The sequence below is a fragment of the Cetorhinus maximus genome, chromosome 11 (genome assembly GCF_964194155.1).
Source record: "Cetorhinus maximus chromosome 11, sCetMax3.hap1.1, whole genome shotgun sequence".
In the NCBI taxonomy this organism is placed as follows: Eukaryota; Metazoa; Chordata; class Chondrichthyes; order Lamniformes; family Cetorhinidae; genus Cetorhinus; species Cetorhinus maximus.
Window position 1 is genome coordinate 36,452,566 of NC_135889.1, and position 23,705 is coordinate 36,476,270.

At 46.1% G+C, this 23,705-nt stretch overlaps 1 protein-coding gene across 3 annotated transcripts in view; it reads left to right on the forward strand.

Moving 5' to 3' along the window:
• satb2 (SATB homeobox 2) overlaps positions 1–23,705 on the forward strand; it is a 186,957-nt gene that overhangs the window by 37,534 nt on the left and 125,718 nt on the right. For all 3 annotated transcript variants that reach the window (XM_078551815.1, XM_078551813.1, XM_078551814.1), the window contains 2 exons: positions 13,000–13,126; positions 13,505–13,628. In XM_078551815.1, the coding sequence (XP_078407941.1) occupies positions 13,000–13,126; positions 13,505–13,628 (251 nt within the window). The remainder of the gene's footprint in view (positions 1–12,999; positions 13,127–13,504; positions 13,629–23,705) is intronic.

Below are 23,705 nucleotides of genomic sequence, written 5' to 3' on the forward strand. Positions count from 1 at the left end.
TGAAGGTGAGAGCGCAGTGCACAGAGGTGAGAGTTTCGGATTGTGCAAACATTCTTGTGTAGTCTCTTCATTGGGAGCCTCAAACCTGGAGTCCCCATTGATCATTAAAACACATTGGCAGCTCCTGGAACAGAATTAGGAGTTCTTGGGGTTGCACTCAGACATGCAAGCCCTCACACAGGCACTGATCTCAGGTAGTCACTGTTAGTGTGGGAGATAGATGAGGCACCCAGTATCCCAGCTCGCTGCCTGTCCATCAATGGCAAGCAGGGAGGTCTAGACCGGCCTCATGTTGGCCCACAAGCTGCCTGTTGCATCTGCGGGCTCCACTCAGGGCACCCTGGATGATGGCAGCCGCCCCTCCACCCCTCTACCAGTGGCCGTGGCATCTGATGAAGCTGCGGCAACTGGGGAGATGCCAGCCATGGCGCTGGTTGCTCCCTCCCAGGCGGGGCCAGTACAGGCTCCGCTGGGCAGAGGACGGCCGCTATGGTCATCAAGGCTAACAGGACAGCAGAGCCAGCAGGCTGTCTCCAATGCTGCTGACAGTGAGGTGGGAGCACCTAGATGTAACCCTTGCAAATGTAGGTTTAAGGCACCATGAGCACAAGAGGAACTGATCATGGATGATCTTCTGTTGTGTAATATTTTGTTTGTGTTTACTGATCTGAGCCTGAAGACCAGAGAAGGTTCTATTAATTTGTTTGGACTGTCAAAATGATATAATTTTTCCTTTGTCGTAATGGTCTGAGAATGATTCACATTTTTTATTTAATGTGGTGCAGGGTACGCCAGTATGTAATGTTGGACGTGGGTGGCGCAAAGCTTCATTGCACAGGCATTGAGTGGACTTTGGGGTCAAAGGAAAGGGCCATTTCAGACACCTGGGATGGAGGTGGCAGCTGTGGCATGAGGTGGTAGCGCTTATTTGGCAGCTTAGCTGAAGGATCATTGGATCAAGGCGACCCTGGTGTCTCTGCATACCTAGAGGTTACCAAGGTCTGCCTCCATGCCCTCAGCGTTCTCTTCATCGCGCTCCTCTTCGGACTCACTGCTGGATTCATCCTCTGTGGCCTGTGCAGCTGCGTCAAGATCCTCTTCCTCCAGTGGGTCCCCCCTTGCCAGTGCCAGATTGTGGAGAGTGCAGCATGTAACCACTATCGGTGACACCCACTCTGGGGGGTATTGTAGTGCTCCCCCTGAACAGTCCAGGCATCGGAAGCATTTCTTCAGAAGACCTATGGTCCTCTCTAACACCGCCCTTGTGGAGGCATTGTACCGCTGCTCCACCTGTGTTCTAGGGTGGCAGAGAGGCGTCATGAGCCACCTTTTCAAGGGGTATTCCTTGTCACCCAGCAGCCATCCATCCAGCCGGGCTGGTGCACTGAAGAGCCCCGGCACCTGGGAGTGTCTGAGGATGTAGACGTCGTGGGAGCTGCCTGGGTACCTTGCACAGACTTGTAGAATCAGCGTCCTGTGATCACACACTATCTGCACGTTCATGGAGTGGAAGCCCTTCCTGTTAACCAAGGTATCGGGCTCACCTGCTGGCGCCTTGATGGCCACATGTGTGCAGTCTATTGCACCCTGGACGCGGGGGAAGCCAGCAATCACTGCAAATCCTCTGGCATTGACAAGGGAGGAAGAGGAGCTTGACGCAGCTGCACAGGCCACAGAGGATGAATCCAGTAATAAAGTATCCAGCCACTCACGTCCAGCATTACACTCTGGCATGCCCTTCACCAGAAAGAAAAAGGGTGAAGCATACTCAGGCCATCAGAACCAAAGCAAATTTAATGTTATTGTCACATTGAAAGCATAATGGCATTACCATTAGTTGTGTTGATGTCCACACCAGCAGTCAGATAAACCAAACATAAATGAACAGAAAATCACCCATGAACTGCCCGTCTTGTGCTCATGGTGCCTTTAACATATGTTTCTAAGTGCTACACCTTGGTGCCCGCCCCTTGCTGGCAGCAGCATTGGAGACAGCCTGGTAACTCTGCTGTCTTGTTGGCCTTGATGACCTTGGCGGTCGTCCTCTGGCTAGTGGAGCCTGTGCTGGCCCTGCCTGGGAGGGAGCGGCCAGTGGCACGGCTGGCATCTCCCCAGTCATCGCAGCCTCATCAGATGCAACAGTCACTGGCAGAGGGGCAGAGGAGCTGCTGCCATCATCCAGAAGGCCCTGAGAGGAGCCCGCAGAGATGACAAACAGCTTGTGCGCCAGTGTGAGGTCACCCTGGACCCTTGATGGACGGGCACCTAGCTGGGATATTGGATGCCTCATCCATCTCCCGCACTGACACTGACCACCTGAGGTCATTGCCTATGTGAGGGCTTGCAGGCCAGAGCACAACCCCAGGAACCCCCCATTCTGGCCCTGGAGCAGACTCTCCATGAGAGTTGCCACTCTCTCAATGGAAGATGCAGTGCACTCAACCATAAGGGTCAACGAAGTGTCCATGCTCTGCATGGACTCATCCACAACAGAGACCATGGCATGCAGACCCTCATGTATCTCCGCCAGATCCTCCCGCACACCCTGCTGGACATCCAGCACCTGCCATCTAATGGACGACTCCAGAAGTTCATCAACAGCCTTCGAATGAGCATCATCCTGGTCCCCAGCAGTATCCTGACTGCCGGCGCCCTGGGCACTCTCTGCCTCCGCCTGCAACTCAAGCGAGTGTGAAGTGCCCTCACTAATGTGCCCGAATATTCTAGCCGCTGATCTAACACCCACCGAGGTGCTGGTGTCTGCGCTGGTGCCTGCTTCAGAGAGCGGGTGTGACGCAGGTGCTTGGGGAGCATGACGGTCCTCCAGGGTCGGGGTGGCCCTTCTGGGCCCGTAGAGCGAGTGTGTGCTGGCGAATCTAAAAGGGAGAAGAAAGACACGTCATTAGTTCAAGTCACCACACTATCACTGTGCATTCAAGGTGCCCTGGTGAGATAATGGAGATCAGCATCATGGTGCCATCGTCTTTCAATGATCAATAGGGACCCCAGGTTTGAGGCTCCCATCAATGAAGAGACTACACTAGAATGGTTGCACAATCCGAAACTCTCACCTCTGTGCACTGGGCTCTTACCTTCGTCTGGCACATCAGCCTCTCCATGCCCGGTTGCATGTGGACCGTGCCGGCTCTCTAGCTCAAGGGTGTCCTGCTCGAACCTGGTCAGCAGTAGCAGGTTGGGTGGGCCTCCACCTGTGATCACTTCAATTGGTTATAGCTTGCCTTCTCCTGAAAGGACAGAGGACCATTGATTAGTCCACTCTCTGCCTGCAGCGCCATTGCAGCCTGGCCAACCCCAGCTGAGGAACACCTCTCAGGGCACCTCCAAGTCTTGGCCTTTGAGGCGCAAGGCACTCAGTCCAAGCATCCGGGGCTCACCCCCTTGGCCAGCTCCAGTGTCATTGACAGTTGGCTCTCAGACTCAAGCACCCGAGATCCACGGGGGGAGGGCCACACCTTACAGTTCCGTACATTGACCAATGCCAACACATTACTCACCCTTCCTGTGCGCAGCAGGTCATTGAACCTTTTCCGGCACTGCACCCATGTGCACCACACCACACCATGGCCAGGATTGCCACCTCCTCCCATGCCCTTTTGGTGAGGTGCGGTGGCCTTCTCGTCCCATCCCTGGGGACAAGGGTGTACCTCCTGGCAGCCACCTCCTCCAGGAGCTCCACGAGGCACTCACCTGGAAAGCGGGGGGCCGAGTGCCCACCTGACCTGCCTTCCCGCCTGGCGTCTCCAGCTGCACTCGACTCCATCACACTGCCAACACAGAGCAGACGTTCTACCATGGTAGCCTTCCAGGGGCTGCCTGGGCCGTTTTTAAACCGGCCTCTGGATTGCTATTGGACCCGGTGACCAACAGGCCCCCACCCCTGCTCGGCCCTTACCAACCAGTGAGAAGCCGCGTTTCATGCTGGGTGGGCCTTAATTGGCTCGTCAGCGTGAAATCATGGTCGGGGGCCAATCGCAGGTGGTGGCCTGTTCCTCGACCACTCCCGGGCCTGTCGACCGCAGCCACCCGCCAAACTGAATATGTTGCCCATACACACACAGACATACAGACACACATTCTTTCTCCGCTCTAGAAGTAATAGTGTGTTTGTAATATTGCCGCAAAATTGTTCCATCAGTGAATCAATCTCTTCCCTCATGTTTTGCTTTGTGCAGTTGCAATTGCACAATAAAATGTCACCTCCATGTAAAGAAATAATTCTGGGCAATTCTCCACACTTGCCTTCCTGGAGAATTCTCCTCCAAAAGGTATAACTAAATACTCTCTCCCAAAACAATGATCAAGGGTGACATTTCTCTTCTGTTGTGAGGGCAAAAGTGTGGTTGCTTCAGCCTGATTCATGCAGAAGATTAATTTAAGCTTGCAGAGCCTCCAGAAATTAAAAATTAATATCCAGGGCATTGCTATGGGTAGCCTGGAACTAAAAAAGGTCATAGGGTCTTAAAAAATACATTTTAGTGTATTTTTCATTTTCTTTTGTTTATTCATTATAGAAATATTGGAGATTAGAAAACAAAGCCCACTTGACCGATAGTCAAGAATCACCCAACCGACTAACAAAGAGTTTGTTTTCCAATTGGCATGGGAGGGAGGTTCCTGTCAGGCTGGATGCGTCGAGAGATCAATAATGGGAGTGCGGGCTATTGACGATGGTTGGTCACACGGTAAAGTCTCCAGGAATATGTCCAACCACAGCTGGCAACCCTAAAAGTTCTCCCTCAGTTTGATTTTATTTTGCTCAGCTGGCCGAATAAGAACATAAGAGTTCAAGGAAATTGCATGCTCATGTTGATATTTACTGATGTTGGGATAAATGGTACACAATCAGAGAGGAATTCCATTGAAAAGCAAGGCTATTTCATGCAGGCATTAGCAGATCTGGGCATTCACCTGGAAACAATCATACCAGTGAGAAAGCACGCTGTCTCCTTAAGGCAGCTCTCTGCCAGTTTTACTGAGTTGGTACCAGACTTCAGTACATCTTTGTTCCTATTGTTGAAATGTTTTGTTCAAATTCTGTGGCAGTAGCTGTGAACTCACTTAGGACACTTGTTATTTAAATGGATTGAGTAGAGTAAGGATAGGTGATATTTGTTGAAGCACCAATTCAGATAGGTCTGAATTAATTTGTTTAGTTCTGTGGAAAAGAAAACTGGCCGAATAAAAACAAATTTGAATTCATACACTCTCTAAGCAAACAAATGGGTGATGTCTTTGGATATACAGTCACTCAGCCTTTACTGTTTGAATAATTTTGTTCAATACTTGGCTATCTGTCGAGGATGGAGAATTAGATTTACTGTGACTATGCATCTGTCTGACACATGGTTCACTGCTTGGAGAGGGAAGCAGATGATCATGAGATAGGTGGCAGTCAGATGGGGTGGGTGGGGGTGGGGGTTATGGTGGTGTATTGACTATGCTACCAGACTAATAATCTCAACAATATCAGTTCAAATTCCACAATAGCAGTTTGAGAATTTGAATTCATTTTTAAAAAGCTGCCTCTGTGGTGGATGTGAGTCTACCTGGATATCCAAAATTCTGCTGCCTGCGTTCTAATGTGCAAGTCTCATTCACCCTGTGTTTACATTCTTACATTGGTTCCCGGACAAGCGACGATTTCATTAAAAAATTTTCAACCTTGCTTTTAAATCTCGCCATGGCCTTGCCCTTCCCTACCCCTGTAACCTCCTCCAGCCCTACAACCTGCGATGTCTGTGCTCTTCTGACTCAGAGCATCATCCCCAATTTTAATCACTCCACCATTGGCAGCTGTACCTTCAGCTGTCTAGGCTCTAAGCTCTGGAATTTCCTCCCTAAACCTTTCCATCTCTCTACCTCTCTTTCATCCTTTAAGACATTCCTTAAAAAACCAACCTCTTTGGCCAATCACCTGTCCTTACCCCTTATGTAGCTTGGTGTCAAATTGTTGGAGAAACTCGGATTGTTCTCACTAGAGCGACGGAGATTGAGGGACAACTTGATAGAAGTCATAAAATTATGAGTGGCATAGACAGAGTAGATAGTCAGAAGCTTTTTCCCAGGGTGGAAGAGTCAATTACTAGGGGACATAGATTTAAGGTGAGAGGAGAAAACTATAGAGGAGATGTGCGGGGCAAGTTTTTTACGCAGAGGGTAGTGAGTGTCTGGAATTCGCTGTCAGAGGAGGTGGTGGAAGCAGGTACGATAGTGGTGTTTAAGAGGCAGCTTGACAAATACATGAATGGATGGAAATAGAGGGATACTGACCCCGGAAGTGCAAAATGTTTTAGTTGACGGGCAATATGATCGGCGCAGTTTTAGAGGGCCGAAGGGCCTGTTCCTGTGCTGTACTTTTCTTTGTTCTTTGTGTTTTATAAATTTCCTGTGTATCACCTTGGGACATATTATTATGTTAGAGGTGCTATATAAATATAAACTGTTGTTATATAATGGAAATGATGTGTGTCCTTGTGATGGATGTGTGTCTCTGATATAATGGCTATATAATGGGAAGTGGCCTGTGACTTTCCGGTGGGTGGGTCACCTTCATACATAGCACCTGTGAGAATTTTATGCTAAGATTCAATGTTTTAACCCACGTGTCAGTTTGCCAGAATTTCAGGAACAAAAAAATGGCTCTCGTCACTGTGATTGGAGATTGTCAATTGGCGAACAAGTCAGCTGGAGGGTAAGACTGAACTCTTAGAACCAGTCTGACTGCTTTGGTGTTGGGAGTGGAGCTGTTGGAAACAATTAATCATTTTACTTTCCATTTATACTTGAGGCAGAAAGTTTTTTTTTTAATGAGTTATTAATTTCTGTGAGTTGCAGTTACAGGTGTATTTGGTCAGTATTTGCTCCAAGATACTTGCTTACAACAAATACACTCTTGGAATGCGGCATTTGAAAATGTTCTACTTTCCTCAAAGAACCTTTGCTTGATGCCATAATTTTGTCTTATGTGAAGATTTATTTTCTTCAAGACTAGTTGCATCCACTTTTGGACATGAGGTGGATATTCTCTGGTGTGTGTGCGTTCGTGCGTGTGTGTGTGTGTGTGTGCAAGTGTGTGAGTGTGTAAGTGTGTGTGTGTGTGTGTATGTCTATTCTGGAAGCTTCCCTGTCACTGTGCTTGTGGAGCTGCCAGTGTTTGAAACCATAATAAGCAGCAGGGTTGGACTGGTGATGAGTTTTACTCACTTCACAAAAACAATGAAATTGAGATTCCCATGGTTAAGATTAAACTAGTTGTGCTGAATAATGTATATCATTGGCCTGTTTATGGGTGAGCTGTTGTGTCTTGTTACATTCCATAACTTTGAAAGTAGTTTTGATTTCTTTACACGTATTGGATGCAGGCCTCTCTGTTGCCTTGCAATGACTGGAGAGAAAGCTGCATCGTCAGGGTTAGAGTGACAGCATCAGCAATCTGCATTTATATAGTTCCTTTGATGCAATAAAATGTCTCAAGGCACTTCACAGAGGCATTATAAAACTAAATATGATACCAACTCACATAAGGAGATATTAGTGCAGGTTAACAAAAGCTTGGTCAGAGAGGTGGGAGTGTCTTAAGGAGGAAATAGAGATAGAGAGGTTTAGGAAATGAATTCCAGAGCTTAGGGCCTAAGCAGCTGAAGGCATGGCCACCAAAGATGGGGTAATTAAAATCGGGCATGCTCGGGAGGTCAGAATTAGAGGAGTTCAGATATTTCGGAGGGTCGCAGGTCCAGAGGAGTTTTCAGAGATAGGGGCGGGCGAAGACACGGAAGGATTTGAAAATAAGGATGGGAATTTTAAAATCAAGATGATCTTTAACCAGGAGCCAATGTAGGTCAACGAACACAGGGGCATGGGTGAATGGCATTTGGAGTGAATTGGGACACAGGTAGCAGAGTTTTGGGTGACCTCAAGTTTACAGAGGGTAGAATGTGGGAAGTTGGCCAGAAGTGCGTTGGAATAGTCAAGTCTGAAGGGAATGAAGAGATGAATGAGGGTTTCAGAGCAGATGAGCTGAGGCAGGGAAGGAGTTGGGCAATGTTACAGAAGTGGAAATAGATAGTGTTAGTGATGGCGCCGATATGTGGTTGAAAGCTCATTTTAGGGTCAAATGTGACACTGAGGTTGTGAATAGTCTGGTTCAGCCTCAGACAGTTGTCAGGGAGAGGGATGGAATTGGTGGCAAGGGAGTCGAGTTTGTGCGGGGGTGGGGAAGGAGTGCAAAGGCAATGCCTTCAGCCTTCCTAATATTTAATTGGAAGAGATTTCTGTTCATCCAGTATTTGATGTCAGATGAGCAGGCTGATAATTTCGAGACAGTGGAGGGGTTGAGAGAGGTGGTGGTGAGGAAGAGCTGGGTGTCATTAGTGTATATGTGGAAACTAGAGTTGTGTTTTCAGATGATGTCTCCAAGGAAGGCATGCAGATGAGAAATAGGAGGGGTCCAAGGATAAATTCTTGGGGGACACCAGAGGTAACAGTGCAGAAATAGCAATAGAAGCCATTGCAAGTGATTCTCTAGCCACGATTAGATAGATAAGAACGGAACCAGGTGAGAGCAGTCCTGTACAGCTGGACAATGGTGGAGAGGTGTTGGAAGAGGGTGGTGTGGCCAACTGTGTCAAAAGCTGCAGATAGGTTAAGAAGGATGAGGCGGGAAAGCCTGCCTTTATCCAGTCACATTTTTGAATTTGATAAGGGCAGCTTCGGCACTCTGACAGGGGCAGAAACCTGATTGGAGGGGTTGAAACACGGAGTTCCGGGGAATATGGACATGAATTTTGGAGGTGACAACAAATTCAAGGACTTTGGAGGGGAAAGGGAATTGGAGACAGGTGGTAGTTTGCAAGGATGAAGGGGTCAAGGGTTGATCTTTTGAGTAGCAGGCTGATGACAGCAGATTTGAAGGAGAGAGGGACAGAGGCAGAGGAGGTAGAACCATTAGCAATGCAAGGTAACATGGGAGCCAGGAGTGAAGTTGAGTGGTTGATAGTTTAGTGGGAATAGGGTCAAGAGAGCAGTGGGTGGGTCTCATAGACAAGATGAGCTTGGAGAGGGCAAGAGGGGAGATAGGCGAGAAACTCAAGAAGGATACAAGAGCTGAGGGGAGCTTCAGCATATATAAAAAAACTTTTTGACAGGATCTGAAGAGCAATGTAAACTCCAGACTGCTGCATTGATAACAGTAGACAAACACTTAATTAATTTGTATTGAATCCATCCGTTTCCAGCTTAACTGAGGCCATGAGTCATAATTAACACCTTGCTCAAAGGTGTGGACAGAGGAGTGCCATACAAAGCTGTTTGGTTTCATTCATTACTGTCACCACCAGTCATAACTAGTCTCACATGTATTCATGTTTTGAAAACAAAAAATGTCTGAAATGCACAGCAGATTGATCAACATCTAAAAGAGGAAAGGGCAGGTTAATGTATCGGTGCTTCCCCTCATTGCATGGTGTCTCCACTATTTTGTTTGGATAGTACTGACTTGCCTTTATCCTTCCTGAAGCTGCTCAAAAATAAAAATTATTTATTAATCACAGCCACAACCTGCTTGTGATAAGACTCTAGACAGGGGTAGAAGTGATAAAGAGCCAATTTGAATTATGAATGAATGCTCACTGTCATTGGTTGAGATTATTGTGGTGATATTTTGGACAAGATTTCAGTTCACAAACCAACATGATGGGAGCTGAAATTCCTCGGAGGCTCTGATGGTCTCTGCACCCATACCGCACCCACCCCACCCCCCCACCCCCGCCCCCCCAAACCCAGGGTAATGGTGCAAACTCTATTGTATTGGATCTGTGCTGTTTCTGGGGGCTTCCTCTTTGCCTTATCTTCCCATTAGAAACAATCATCATCGGGGTGCAGAACCAGTGATAGGGACTTCCTGTGCAGGAGGCTGTCACTCTTGTGGCTCAAGGGGGACCCGGAGCATGAGTGGAGGTTGGTATCCCCAGAGGACTGAGCAGAACCAGCCTTCAAATGGGTGAATGTGGATCCTGTAGTGAGGTCTGCTCCAGAGTGCCTTGAACCCTTGAGGAAGAGCATTATTTTCTTCTAAATCTCTAGTGATTTCCTCCCTTTTACAGGACACAGGATGCCCACCTGCCCCTAGCTTATTAGCTGCTGTCCCATTGGTCCTACAAACTCTGGTTGGCATATAAGCTCTCTGATGTCTGGTTCTCTCAGGCTAAGAGGAACAATCCTCACACCATCCTCATTTATCACGGCAGCTGTCTATATTGGACAAATGGCACTTATCATTTAACATTCCCACTCAAGTCAATTTATAAAGGAGCAGTTTGCAATGCATAAAGGATGTCGGCTATTTTGGGCGTACTTTGCCATGTCGCTTTCCTTTTTTACCTTGCCACTACAATCCATCCAGTTTGGTTGGATCACAGGTTGTCTCTATGGGTTTCCATGCAATTTCTATTAGAGCACAACATTAATGGTACTTTTAGTGCTACAGTTCCTACAATTGTACAACTGAAGCCCAGAGCCAGGATCAAGATCTGCAGATATAGACCTGTGCCCCAACTCCCGAGGGTGGCCACAGGGTAAGCAATTGATTGAAATTGTGGCACTTGATTAAGAAAAGGAAAGAACATGGAATTACAGTTTGGACTTGGCTGACTATTTTCCCAGCTATTACAGTCAGAGGACAGATGTTGCTTGCTGGTCGTATGGCTGCCTCCTGCCTTCCCACTACCTGTTATACCATCCACTGTCCATAGTGGGCAAATTGCTAATAGATGAACAGAATGGTGGAGACTGTACATGGACTAACTGTAGATTAGTAACCTTTAGATACATACACACCTAGTGTGCAGGGTGCATGGCCTGGCGGTGGTATCGGCCTGCTGTATACATGGTTATCCAGAGTGGAGGCGTATATGGGCTGAGCTGTCAATATGAGCGCTTTAGCAACTCTTCTGTTGCGGACTCTGCAAATATTGATGCGCTTCTTTTTTTATTCTTTCATGGGATGTGGGTGTCACTGACGAGGCCAGCATTTGGTGACCATCCCTAATTGCCCTTGAACTGAGTGGTTTGCTAGGCCATTTCAGAGGATGGTTAAGAGTTAACCGCATTACTGTGGGTTTGGAGTCATTTGTAGGCCAGACCAGGTAAGGATGGCAGATTCCCTTCCCTAAAGGACATTAGTGAACCAGATTGGGTTTTACAACAATCGATGATAGTTGTCATGGGAAACATCACTGAGATTAGCTTCATACTCCAGATTTATTAATTGAATTCAAATTTCACCAGCTGCCATGGTGGGATTTGAACTCATGTCCCCAGAGCATTAGCCTGGGCTTCTGGATTTCTAGCCCACTGATGTTACTGCTACACCAACACCTCTCCTAGATAACCCTGCAATTATTGACACAATCCATATCCCTACAAATATATTGACAAAATTTGAACCCCTACAAGTATTGACACAATCCTAGGTACCCTGAAGTATCAACACGCTTCCATTGCCCTTGTAACTATGAATAGGCTTCCAGAGATTTTTGACCTAATCTACAAAAAATGGTGCCAATTATCTGAGGAAGGCAGTGCTATTGTAGCAAAATGTGTTCACATTTGCAATAACAATAATTGGCTAATAATTCAAGAAAAAAAGAAACATGAAAATAAAAGTGTAGAACTCAGAAGTCTCAAGGTTCTGCACTCAATGTAAGTGGCAGATGGCTAGGTAGATGGAAACCTTATGAGGCCAAGGATTCCTGGGACCCCCTTCTGGCCCCGAGGTTGTCAGGGACCCTAGCTTGCAATCCTATGCTCTAGTGAAACATTTGCTGCTTACTGCTTTTGTACCACTTTCCAGGTTAGATGTGAACTGATGACATTTTAGACTTACTGCCTGTTTGTCCACGGCAAAAATCTGCCAGATTCCAGTCCCTCCCTTTAGTGCAATTTCTGGTAAAACCCCTTAACAATAATCTCTGTTCCACTCCTCAGAGACCCTTCCTGTTCTTACCCACCACATTATACATGAACTGAGGGTGGAGATGCCAGTCCAAATAGAGAGCAGGAGAGGAGTGCCAGTTTAAACTGAGGGGGAGAGCGGCTAACGGGGAGCTGGTGGGAGGGGAGGAAGAGTTAGCATCTGAGAGTTCCAATACATACTTATATTCACAGAAACTTTAACATCCCCAAAGGGAAAGAGGGGAAATCCTTGTTAGTTGCTGAGGCACCTTTCCAGGATACAAATCATGGAATGTGGGTGTATGGGAGTAACTTCCAACTTTGGCAGGAACATAAAGCCATCAATGATGGTTCAGCTGCCAATTATACATCCTGCCCATCGATTACAACAGAAAGGAAAATTAGGCAGGCTATATAACAGGCGACAGATTTTGTAGTGCCAGTTTTATACTCTCATTGAAGTTGGAATTCATTCTCTGTATCTCATTTCCAGGGAGGTTTTTGGGTTATCAGTTTAGTTTTTGAAGTGATTGGACAGCTTTTGCTAGTTTTCCACTTAGGCAAACTTTGCCATCATGACAACTGTATTCTTGAAAAATGCTTCCTAAGTCAAAACTGGTTCCCTATTTTTTACCCTCCTGTAATTTCTTGGTTTACCCACATATACTCATCACAACACTCTACGGATCGCAGTAGAGGATATGGACCTGACAGAACCAAGCATGAATGACCCTAACTTTACAAAAAGGGTCTAAAGTATTTTCAGTAATCTTCAGAGTGTTCAATTAAAGGGAAATATAACAAATGTAATAAACTGAAAGTGTTTTTATTGAGCTGCTTGGTGAGAATATTCACCTATCTGGTATGACTGAGATAGAATTGATAAAACAAAGAATGTGCATTAACTGTGAAGGATTTCTATTGGGAACAGATAAGGAAGATGGTTAAAGTCTTTTCTTTTATCGTTCCTTTGTGCTGTCTCACATCTTTTGATAACCTTGTAAAGAACTTTGTTATAAATCAATGCAGGGATGATCAAGGTTGGGAAGTGGAGTCCTCTGCCCCTGAACTATCTCACTGAAGCACCAGATGCAACAGTAGCTGACATGTTACAAGATGTCCATCATGTTGTGACACTGAAAATCCAATTACAAAGGTTGGTGCTTTCTGAACATGTCATTTGTCACAGTCAATGATACAATGTGAAATTATTTTACAAAGATGTAGGGATTCGGGAACCTGGGGATTCAATGATTTTCCTGGTTTATGTGTCCCCTTCAGGAAAAAAAAAGAAGCAGCAGTTTAAAATGAGCCCGGGGTGGGGAGAAACTCACCAACATAAAATGAGAAGGTTTAAAAGACAAAGTATGACGCAGCTTGGCAGCTTGTGCCTGCCCGGTAGTGCCTCGGGCTAGTTTTGTAAGCTGTAACAGACTGTGGAAGAAATATTTGCTCTACATCTCTGGGCCAATAGCTTGGTGTGGGTGTAGATTTGTTGTCTCTTCAAAAATCCTTTCTGTTTTGCTTTTCATAGCTGTGCAAAGTTTGAGGACCTTCCGGCAGAGCAGTGGAATCATGCCACCGTCAGGAATGCATTGAAGGAGCTGCTCAAAGAGATGAACCAGAGTACGCTGGCCAAAGAATGCCCTCTATCCCAGGTTAAAATTCCCCTTTAAACCATGAATATACTTATCAGAAATACAATAATTAATGCTAATAATTCATATACAAATGCAAAATACAGTGCCGATTGGAAATCTGAAATCAAAAGCAGAAAGAAGATGCTGGAAACACTCAGGTCAGTCAGCGGCTGGGAAGTGAAAGAAACAGAGTTAACATTTCAGGTCAGTGATCTTTCATCAGAACTGGAAGATGATAGGGATGAGCAGCTTTTAAGTGAAAGACACAGGGAAAAGGCAACAGGAAAAGAACAGCCCTGAAGAAGAGTCATACGGACCCGAAACATTAACTCTGTTTCTCTCCCCACAGATGCTGCCAAGCCTGCTGAGTATTTCCAACATTTTCTGTTTTTATTGCCGATTTCCAGCATCTGCAGTATTTTGCTTTCATCAGGGGTATGCCTATGATGGGGTGGAGGGCAGGAGTGTTTAAATGACAAATGGGATGATGGTGCAAGGCAAAAGGAGGTGATAATGGAGCAAGTATAGAAACAAAAGGTAAGTCTAAAGGATGTAATATATTTGTAACAGTAGCTGCTCCAACATTATTTATCTAGAGCATGCTTTTCATTCTGCCTGTTTCAGGTCCTGCAATGATCAGTTGCAGTGTTTTAATCAGAAAATTTCAGGTACAAGGTAAATGCGCACAAGAGATGGAATTTAATGTGGGTGATGGTGGTCTTGCCTACCGGCAGGAGAGCCAGTGTGAGCCCCACATCATCTCTTTTCAGAGAAGCCTGCTGCATTAAGTGCCAAGCAGGACCAAGCTGTGGGCTTTCTCCAGGATCAAGGACCCCGAGGATGGAAGTCACACCTGCCGAGAGCTGCTGGCCAATCAGAGGCCGGCAGCTCTTCATTGTTCGGTAGTGCCACTGGGGAACAGTGGCTGCTGCCAGTACTACACCCATCCAAGACCCAGGATCACTGAGGGGACCAAGCACAGGTGAATGATGGTGGGAGGGGGACCCCGGGGGATGGGAATGGTGTTGACAGCAAAGGCAGCAGGTGCCAGGTCCCTTGTTCAGGCACTGAGTGCCTTTGAATGAGGGAACACCCCCCCCACTTATGGGCCTTAATTGGCAGTAGGGCAAGACGGCTATCCATGAGCCATCACCCCCTGGACTTAATCAGGATAGAGGTAGGAAGGCAGAGGGGTACCCACAAGCCATCCTCCCGCTTGATTAATGCCCCCCCCATCACCATTCATCTATGGGTTGTGGACATCACTGGCAAGGGCAGCATTTATTGGTCATCCCTGATTGCCCTTGACAAGGGGTTGGCAAATTGAGCTCACGAACTGCTGTGGTCTGTGTGGTGTAGGTGCACCCGCAGTGCTGGTGGGTAGGGAGTTCCAGGATTTTTAACCAGGATATTTACAATCCAAGAGGGTTATGAGGTGTGGAAACCGTAGATGGTGATGTTCCCATGTGTTTGCTGCACTTGTCCTTCTAGGTGGTAGACACTGCAGATTTGGGAGGTGCTGTTGAAAAAGCCTTGTTGAGTTGCTGCAGTGCACCTTGTAGATGATGTATGCTGCAGTCACGGTGCTTCTGTATTGGAAGGAGTGAATGTTCAAAATGGTGAATTGGGTGCCAATCGAGTGCACTTCTTTATCCTGGGTGGTATCCAGGCAAATGGAGGGTATTCCATCACACTCCTGCCTTGTGCTTTGTCTTTGGTGGAAAGGCTTTGGGAAACCAGGACGTTAGTCACTCACTAGAGCCTCTGACCTGCTCAACAGGTCAGAGGCTCCAGTGAGTGACTAACGTCCTGGTATTAGCAGTATTAGCATGGCTGGTCCAGTTCAGTTTTTTTTCCAATGGTGAGTCCCCGGCCCCCTAGGATGTTGATTGTGAGGCTTTCAGCGATGATAATGCCATTGAATGTCAAGGGGAGGTGGTTAGATTCCCTATTGTTGGAGATGGTCATTACCTGCTACTTGTGTGGCACAAATGATATTTGCCTTTTATCAGCCCGAACCTGAATGTTGCCTATGTTTTGCCGCACAGGCTGCTTCATTACCTAAACAGTTGCAAACGAACACATTCCAATTATCAGTGACGTTATGACGGAGGGAAGGTTATTGATGAAGCAGCTGAAGATAGAAACATAGAAAATAGGAGCAGGAGTAAGTCATTCATCCCTTTGAGCCTGCTCCGCCATTCAATATGATCGTGGCTGATCCTCTATCTCAACACTGTACTCCCGCTCTCTCCCCATACCCCTTGATGCCTTTAGAGTCTAGAAATCTATCTATTTCCTTCTTAAATATATTCAGTGACTTGCCCTCCACAGTCTTCTGTGGTAGAGAATTCCATAGGTTCACCACCCTCTGAGTGAAGAAGTTTCTCCTCATCTCAGTCCTAAATGGCCTACCCTGTATTCTGAGAGTGTGACCCCTTGTTCTAGACACACCCCCCTCCTCCCCCCCCCCCAGCCAGAGGAAACACCATCCCTGTGTCCAGTCTGTCCAGCTCTCTCAGAATGTTATACGTTTCAATGAGATCCCCTTTCATTCTTCTAAACTCCAGCGAATATAAACCTACGTGGCCCAATCTCTCCTTATATGACAATCCTGCCATTCCAGGAATCAGTCTGGTGAACCTTTGCTGCATTCTGTCTATGACAAGTATATTCTTTCTTAGGTAAGGAGAGAACGGCACACAGTACTCCAGGTGTGGTCTCACCAGAACCCTGTATAGCTACAGTAAGACATCAGCGCTCCTGTACTCAAGTCCTTTCACAATGAACGCCAACATACCATTGCCTTCTTAACTCTTGCTACATCTGCATGCTTGCTTTCAGTGATTGGTGTACAAGGACACCCAAGTCCCTTTGTATATCAATATTTTCCAATCTATCACCATTTAAATAATACTCTACCATTCTGTTTTTCCTACCAAAGTGGATAACTTCACATTTATTCATGTTAAAGTGCATCTGCCATGTATTTGCCCACTCACTCAACCTGTCTAAATTACCTTGAAGCCTCTTAACATCCTTCTCATTGCTCACATTCCCACCAAGTTTCGTCTTGCCAGCAAACTTGGAAACATTACATTTAGGTTCCCTCATCCAAATCATTGACATATATTGTGAACAGCTGGGGCCCAAGCACTGATACCTGCAGTACCCCATTAGTCACCGCCTGCCACTCTGAAAAAGACCTAGTTATTCCTACTCTCTGTTTCCTGTCTGCTAACCAATTCTCGATCCATTCCAATATTTTACCCCCAATCCCATATGCTTTAATTTTGAAAATAAACCACTTATGTGGGACTTTATCAAAAGTTTTCTGAAAATCCAAATACACCACATCCACAGCTTTTCCCTTATCTATTCTGCCCTCCAAAAACTCAAGAAGGTTTGTCAAACATGAACATGATTCCCCTTTCATAAATCCATGTTGACTTTGTCTAATCCCGTTATTATTTTCTAATTGTCCTGTTATCTCATCCTTTAAAATGGATTCTAGCATTTTCCCTACTACTGATGTTAGGCTAACTGGTCTGTAATTCCCTGTTTTCTCCCTCCCTCCTTTTTTAAATAGTGGGGTTACACTTGGTTAGGCCTAAGACACTACCCTGAGGAACTCCTGCAACAATGTCCTGTTGCTGAGATGTTTGGTTTCCAACAATCTTCCATCTTCCTTTGTGCTAGTATGACTCCAACCAGTGGAGGGTTTTCCTCCGATTCCCAGTGACTTCAATTTTACTAAAGTCACCTGGTGTCTCATTTGCTCAAATTCTGCCTTGGTGTCAAGGGCAGTCACTCTCAACTATGGAATTCAGTCTTTTCTCTATGTTTGGACCAAGGCTGTGTAGCCGGTCCTTCAGTAAGAATGCATTCAACTTCAAAGAAGCCAACATTTAAAATCCCAAAAGAAAGCAATGCAAACAGTCTGTTGGTGATGGACAATTTTCAGAAATTGGCCAAACTTTGCCTCCCACTATTCCATGGAACCCTGAAAACCTGACATAGACACATTGAGTGATTTTTCAATATATCAATCAAGAATCAGCTAACGAGGCCATCAGACCTCAAAATGTGTACGTGTCCATGCAGTTAAATGATTTGTCTTGAACATTGAGCCCTTGTGGCCAAACCATAGAACTGTAAATAATGTCTACAGGCTAATAAGTTTTATGGAGCCACTGTCTCCAAATATGTCCTCACATTCTTTGGAAATGCTACTCCCAAAAACTTTTTCATTAGTGTGAAACCTGATGATACGATATCCAGAGTCTTCCCCATGGAAACACCTTCATGTGTTCATGGACTATTCATAAACCAGGATTGTTACAATATGTAAGAAGGCCCAGATTTGTGGAGGGGCTTGAAGTAATCATTGTCATGGGCATGATTTTTTTGTCCTTTAAAGAAACTAATGTTTAGCAGTAAGAGGAGGAGCAGGCAGCAGTAAAGGCAGTTGCAGACAGCAATATGGAGTTTCTCAGAAAATAAGTTTAATAAGGGGATTGGGTAAACTAAACTAAAACAGGACAACAAAGCTAAAGGAACAGCAGTAACAGAACTTTTCAGAAGCAGCAATTTTCTTCAAGGACAGCATGAGTGTGGCTCAGATGTTATGGGAATTATGTTTGTGAACATGGTACTGGTTTAACTTAAAATAGTGTACTGATGTGTGTAAGTTTATCTATATTACAATAAACTAATAAAAAGAGCTTTGAGCCTTGACCATTTTCTCTGCCTGGATAGGTTCAGGCCAAACCTTAGAGTTAGGAGTATAAGAGGGGAGGTGCGGGTTCATCGATCTGCTGCTAAAATGAGGTCTGAAGCCATGTGGTCTGGCAGAACCCAAACTGAGCATTGGTGAACACGCTGTTGCTGAGTAAGTGTCACTTTATAGCACTGCCATTGACACCTTCCATTACTTTGCTGATGATCGAGATGAGCCTGATAGGGTATTAATTGCCTGGATTGGATTTGTCCTGCATTTAGTGGACAGGGCCTACTAGGCAATTTTCCACTTTATTGGGTAGATGCCAGTATTTGTAGCAGTCCTGGAAGAGCTTGGGCTAGAGGCGTGGTTAGCTCTGGAACACAAGTCTTTAGTACTACAGCCAGAATGTTGTTGGGACCCATAGCATTTGCTGAATCCAGTGTGCCCAGCCATTTCTTGATTTCACGTAGAGTTAATCAAATTGGCCGAAGTCTGGCATCTGTGATGCTGGGGCCCTCAGGAGGAGGCTGTGATGGATCATTCACCCTGCACTTCTGGTTGAAGATGATTGTAAAAGCTTCAGCCGTGTCTTTTGCACTGACATGCTGGACTCTGTCATCATTGAGAATTGGGATGTTCAATGGTCCTTATCCCATTAATTGCTTACTTGGCCCTTATCCCATTAATTGTTTAATTGTTCATCACTATTCACAAGTGGATGTGGCAGGACTCCAGAGCTTTGACCTGCTTTGTTAGTCGTGGGGCCACTTAGCTCTGTGCGTTGCATGCTGTTTAGTCCTGTGTTCTAACTTCACCAGGTTGACACCTCATTTTTAGTATACCTGGTGCTGCTCCTGATGCTCTTTGATGCTCCTCATTGAGCCAAGGTTGGTCCTCAGACTTGGTAGTAATGGTAGAGTGAAGGATGTGCCAGACCATGGGGTTATGAAATGTGGTTGAATACAATCCTGCTGCTACACAATGCTCAGCTTTGAGCTGCTAGATCTGTTCTGAGTCTATCCCATTTAGCATGGTGGTCGTGCCGCACAGCATGATGAAGTGTGAAGACAGGACTTCATTTCCACAAGGATTGTGCGGTGGCCACTCCTACCAGTACAGTAATGGGCACTTGCAACTGTAGCAGCTAGGTTGATGAAAGGAAGTTCAATAGTTCTTTTCACCATCTGCTGGAGGCCCAGTCTGGAAGACTGTACTTCAGGACTCAGCCAGCTCAGTCAGTAGTGGTGCCATTGAACCACTCTTATTGATGGACATTGAAATCCTCCACCCAGAGTACACTCTATGCCCTTGCTGCCTTTAGTGCTTCTTCCAAGTGGTGTTCATAATAGAGGAGCATTGATTCATCAGCCGAGGTGGGGGTTGGGGAGGGGGTGACACTAGGTGGTAATCAGCAGGAGGTTTCCTTGCCCATGTTTGACCTGATGCCATGAGATGTCATTGGGTTCGGAGTCAATGTTGAGGACATCCAGGACTATTTCCTCCTGGCTATAGATCACTGAGCCACCATTTCTGGTGGGTCTGTCCTGCTGGTGAGACAGGATGTACCCAAGGATGGTAATGGAGGAGTCCATTGGACTGTTACAAAGATATGATTCTGTAAGTGTGACTATGTCAGATTGTTGCTTGTCTGTGCAGACCTGGCCTGAGGTAGGTGGTGGTGAGATATTCATCCGTGGGACATATCTACCAATTTTGATATAAGCTTATCCTGACACAAAACCATATTTTAAAGTGACATTGTTACAAAGTATTTGGCAATTTATTTTTATTGTGAACATTGCATTGAAACACTTCATCCTTGTGATACATCATCCTTTGGAATTTTTCACTCCCCGAGCAAAAGAAATGTTATTTTTTCATGAAGGTAGTGATCTTTAGATTACAGGTGGTGCTTTTTGCTCGTGTGAAAAACCCAAAAGCAGCAGCAAATTGGCCAAATAGCATATTAGAACAAGACTGGGCAACAGAAAATATTAAAGCAAAAGCAAAATTCTGCATGTTCTGGAAATCTGAAATGAAACAGAAAATGCTGGAAGCACTTGGCAGGTCAGATAGGATCTGTGGAGACAGAAACAGAATTAATGTCTCAGGGCGATAGTCTGAAAATGTTAATTTGGGTTCACCTTATGCCACATGGTAATATGGAAGGCAACCTGCATTGGGTCACAGTCACTGTTGGCTGGGAATTAACAGTCAAGTAGTTTTGCACCATTCTAGACCTTAACTTCATTGTCTAAAATCAATGATTAAGTGTTGGAGACCTTAGCCTTGGCAAATAGAGATAAACCATGAGTACTCATCCATATACTCATCCAAAAGTGGCAATAGCAAAGTTTTACATTTTTAAAATTCATTAATGGGATGTGGGAGTCGCTGGTTAGGCCAGCATTTATTGCCCATCCCTAATTGCCCTTAAGAAGGTGGCGGTGAGCTGCCTTCTTGAACTGCTGCAGTCCACATGGTACAGGTACACCCACAGTGCTGTTAGGGAGGGAGTTCCAGGATTTTGACCCAGTGACAGTGAAAGAAAAGTGATATACTTCCAAGTCAGGATGGTGAATGGCTTGGAGGGGAACTTCCAGGTGGTGGCGTTCCGATCTATCTGTTGCCCTTGTCTTTCTAGATAGTAACGGTTGTGGGTTTGGAAAGTAGTGTTGAAGGAGCCTTGGTGAGTTCCTGGCAGTCGGATTGTAGATGGTACACACTGCTGCTACTGTGCATCAGTGGTGGAGGGAGTGAATGTTTGTGGATGGGGTGCCAATAAAGCGGGCTGCTTTGTCCTGGATGGTGTCAACCTTCTTGAGTGTTGTTGGAGCCACACTCATCCAGGCAAGTGGGGAGTATTCCATCACACTCCTGACTTGTGCCTTGTAGATGGTGGGCAGACTTTGGGGAGTCAGTAGGTGAACTACTGGCTGTAGGATTCCTAGCCTTTGACCTGCTCTTGTAGCCACAGTATTTATATGGCGATTCCAGTTCAGTTTCTGATCAATGGTAACCCCCAGGATGTTGATAGTGAGGGATTCAGCGATGATAATGCCATTGAATATGAAGGGGTGATGGTTAGATTCTCTCCTGTTGGAGATGGCCATTGTCTAGCACTTGTGTGGCACGAATATCATTTACCACTTGTCAGCCCAAGCCTGGATTTTGTCCAGATCTTGCTGCATTTGAATATGGACTGTTTCAATATCTGAGGAGTTGCGAATGGTGCTGAACATGGTGCAATAATCAGCAAACATCCTCAATTCTGACCTTATGATGGAAGGAAGGTCATTGAGGAAGCAGCTGAAGATGGTTGGGCTGAGGACACTACCCTGAGGAACTCCTGCAATGATGTCCTGGAACTGAGATGACTGACCTCCAACAACCACAACCATCTTCCTTTGTGCAAGATATGACTCCAATCAGTGGAGAGTTTTCCCCTTGATTCCCATTGACTCCAGTTTTGCTGGGGCTCCTTTGTGCCACACTCGGTCAAAAGCTGTCTTGATATCATGGGCAGCCACTCTCACCTCTACTCTGGAGTTCAGCTGTTTTGTTCATGTTTGAACCAAGGCTGTAATGAGGTCAGGAACTGAGTGGCCCTGGCGGAACCCAAACTGGGCTTCATTGAGCAGGTTATTGCTAAGCAAATGCTGCTTGATAGCACTGTTAATGACTCCTTCCATTAGTTTACTGATGATGGAGAGTAGACTGATGGGGCGGTAATTGGCCGGGTTGGATTTGTCCTGCTTTTTGAGTACAGGACATACCTGGGCAATTTTCATATAGCTGTGTAGAGTCCAGTGTTGCAGCTGTACTGGAACAGCTTGGCTAGGGGCACCGCAAGTTCTGAAGCACAAGTCATACCATTGCCGGAATATTGTCAGGGCCCATAGCTTTTGCAGTGTCCAGTGCCTTTAGCCATTTCTTGCTATTATGTAGATGGAATCAAATTGGCTGAAGATTGGCATCTGTGATGCTGGGGACCTCTGGAGGAGGCAGAGATGGATCATCCACTTGGTACTTCTGGCTGAAGATTGTTGCAAATGCTTCAGCCTTATCTTTTGCACTGATGTGCTGGGCACCTCCATCATTGAGGATGGGGATATTTGTGGAGCCTCCTCCTCCAGCGAGTTGTTTAATTGTCCACCTCCATTCACGACTGGATGTGTCAGGACTGCAGAGCTTAGATCTGGTCCATGGGTTGTGGAATCGCTTTGCTCTGACTATCATTTGCTGCTTATGCTGTTTGGCATGCAAGTAGTCCTGTGTTGTCGTTTCACCAGGTTGACACCTCATTTTTAGGTATGCCTGGTGCTGCTCCTGGCATGCCTTCCTGCACTCTTCATTGAACCAGGGTTGATCCCCTGGCTTGATGGTTATGGTAGAGTGGGGGATATACCAGGCCATGAGGTTACAGATTGTGTTTGAGTACAATTCTGCTGCTGCTGATGGCCCACAGCACCTCATGGATGCATAGTCTTGAGTTGCCAGATCTGTTTGAAATCTATCCCATTTAACAAGGTGATAGTGCCACACAACACTATGGAGGATATCCTCAATGTGAAGGTGGGACTTCGTCTCCACAAGGACTGTGCGGTGGTCACTCCTACCGATACTCTCATGGACAGATGCATCTATGGCAGGCAGGTTGGTGAGGATAAGATCAAGTATGTTTTTCCCTCATTGATTCCCTCACCACCTGCTGTAGACCTAGTCTATTAGCTACGCCCTTTAGGACTTGGCCCACTCAGTCAGTGGTGGTGCTACTGAGCCACTCTTGGTGACGGACATTGAAGTCTCCCATCCAGAGTACATTCTGTGCCCTTGCCACCCTCAGTGTTCCCTCCAAGTGGTGTCCAACATGGAGGAATACTGATTCATCAGCTGAGGGAGGGCAGTAGGTGGTAATCAGCAGGAGGTTTCCTTACCCATGTTTGCCCTGATGCCATGAGCCTTCATGTGCTCCAGAGTCAATGTTGAGGACTCCCAGGGCAACTCCCTCCCGACTGTATACCACTGTGCTGCCATCTCTGCTCGGTCTGTCCTGCCGGTGGGACAGGACATACCCAGGGATTGTCATGGTGGTGTCAGGGACATTATCTGTAGGTATGATTCCGTGAGTATCATTATGTCTGGCTGTTGCTTGACTAGTCTGCGAGACAGCTTTTCCAATTTTGGCACAAGCCCCCAGATGTTAGTAAGGAGGGCCTTGCAGGGTCAACAGGACAGCATTTGCCATTGTCGTTTAGAGTGCTTACGTTGCTGCTGGGTGGTCCATCTGGTTTTGTTCCTTTTAGGCTTTTCAGTGGTTTTGATACAACTGAGTGGCTTGCTCGGCCATTTCAGAGGCGATTTAAGAGTCA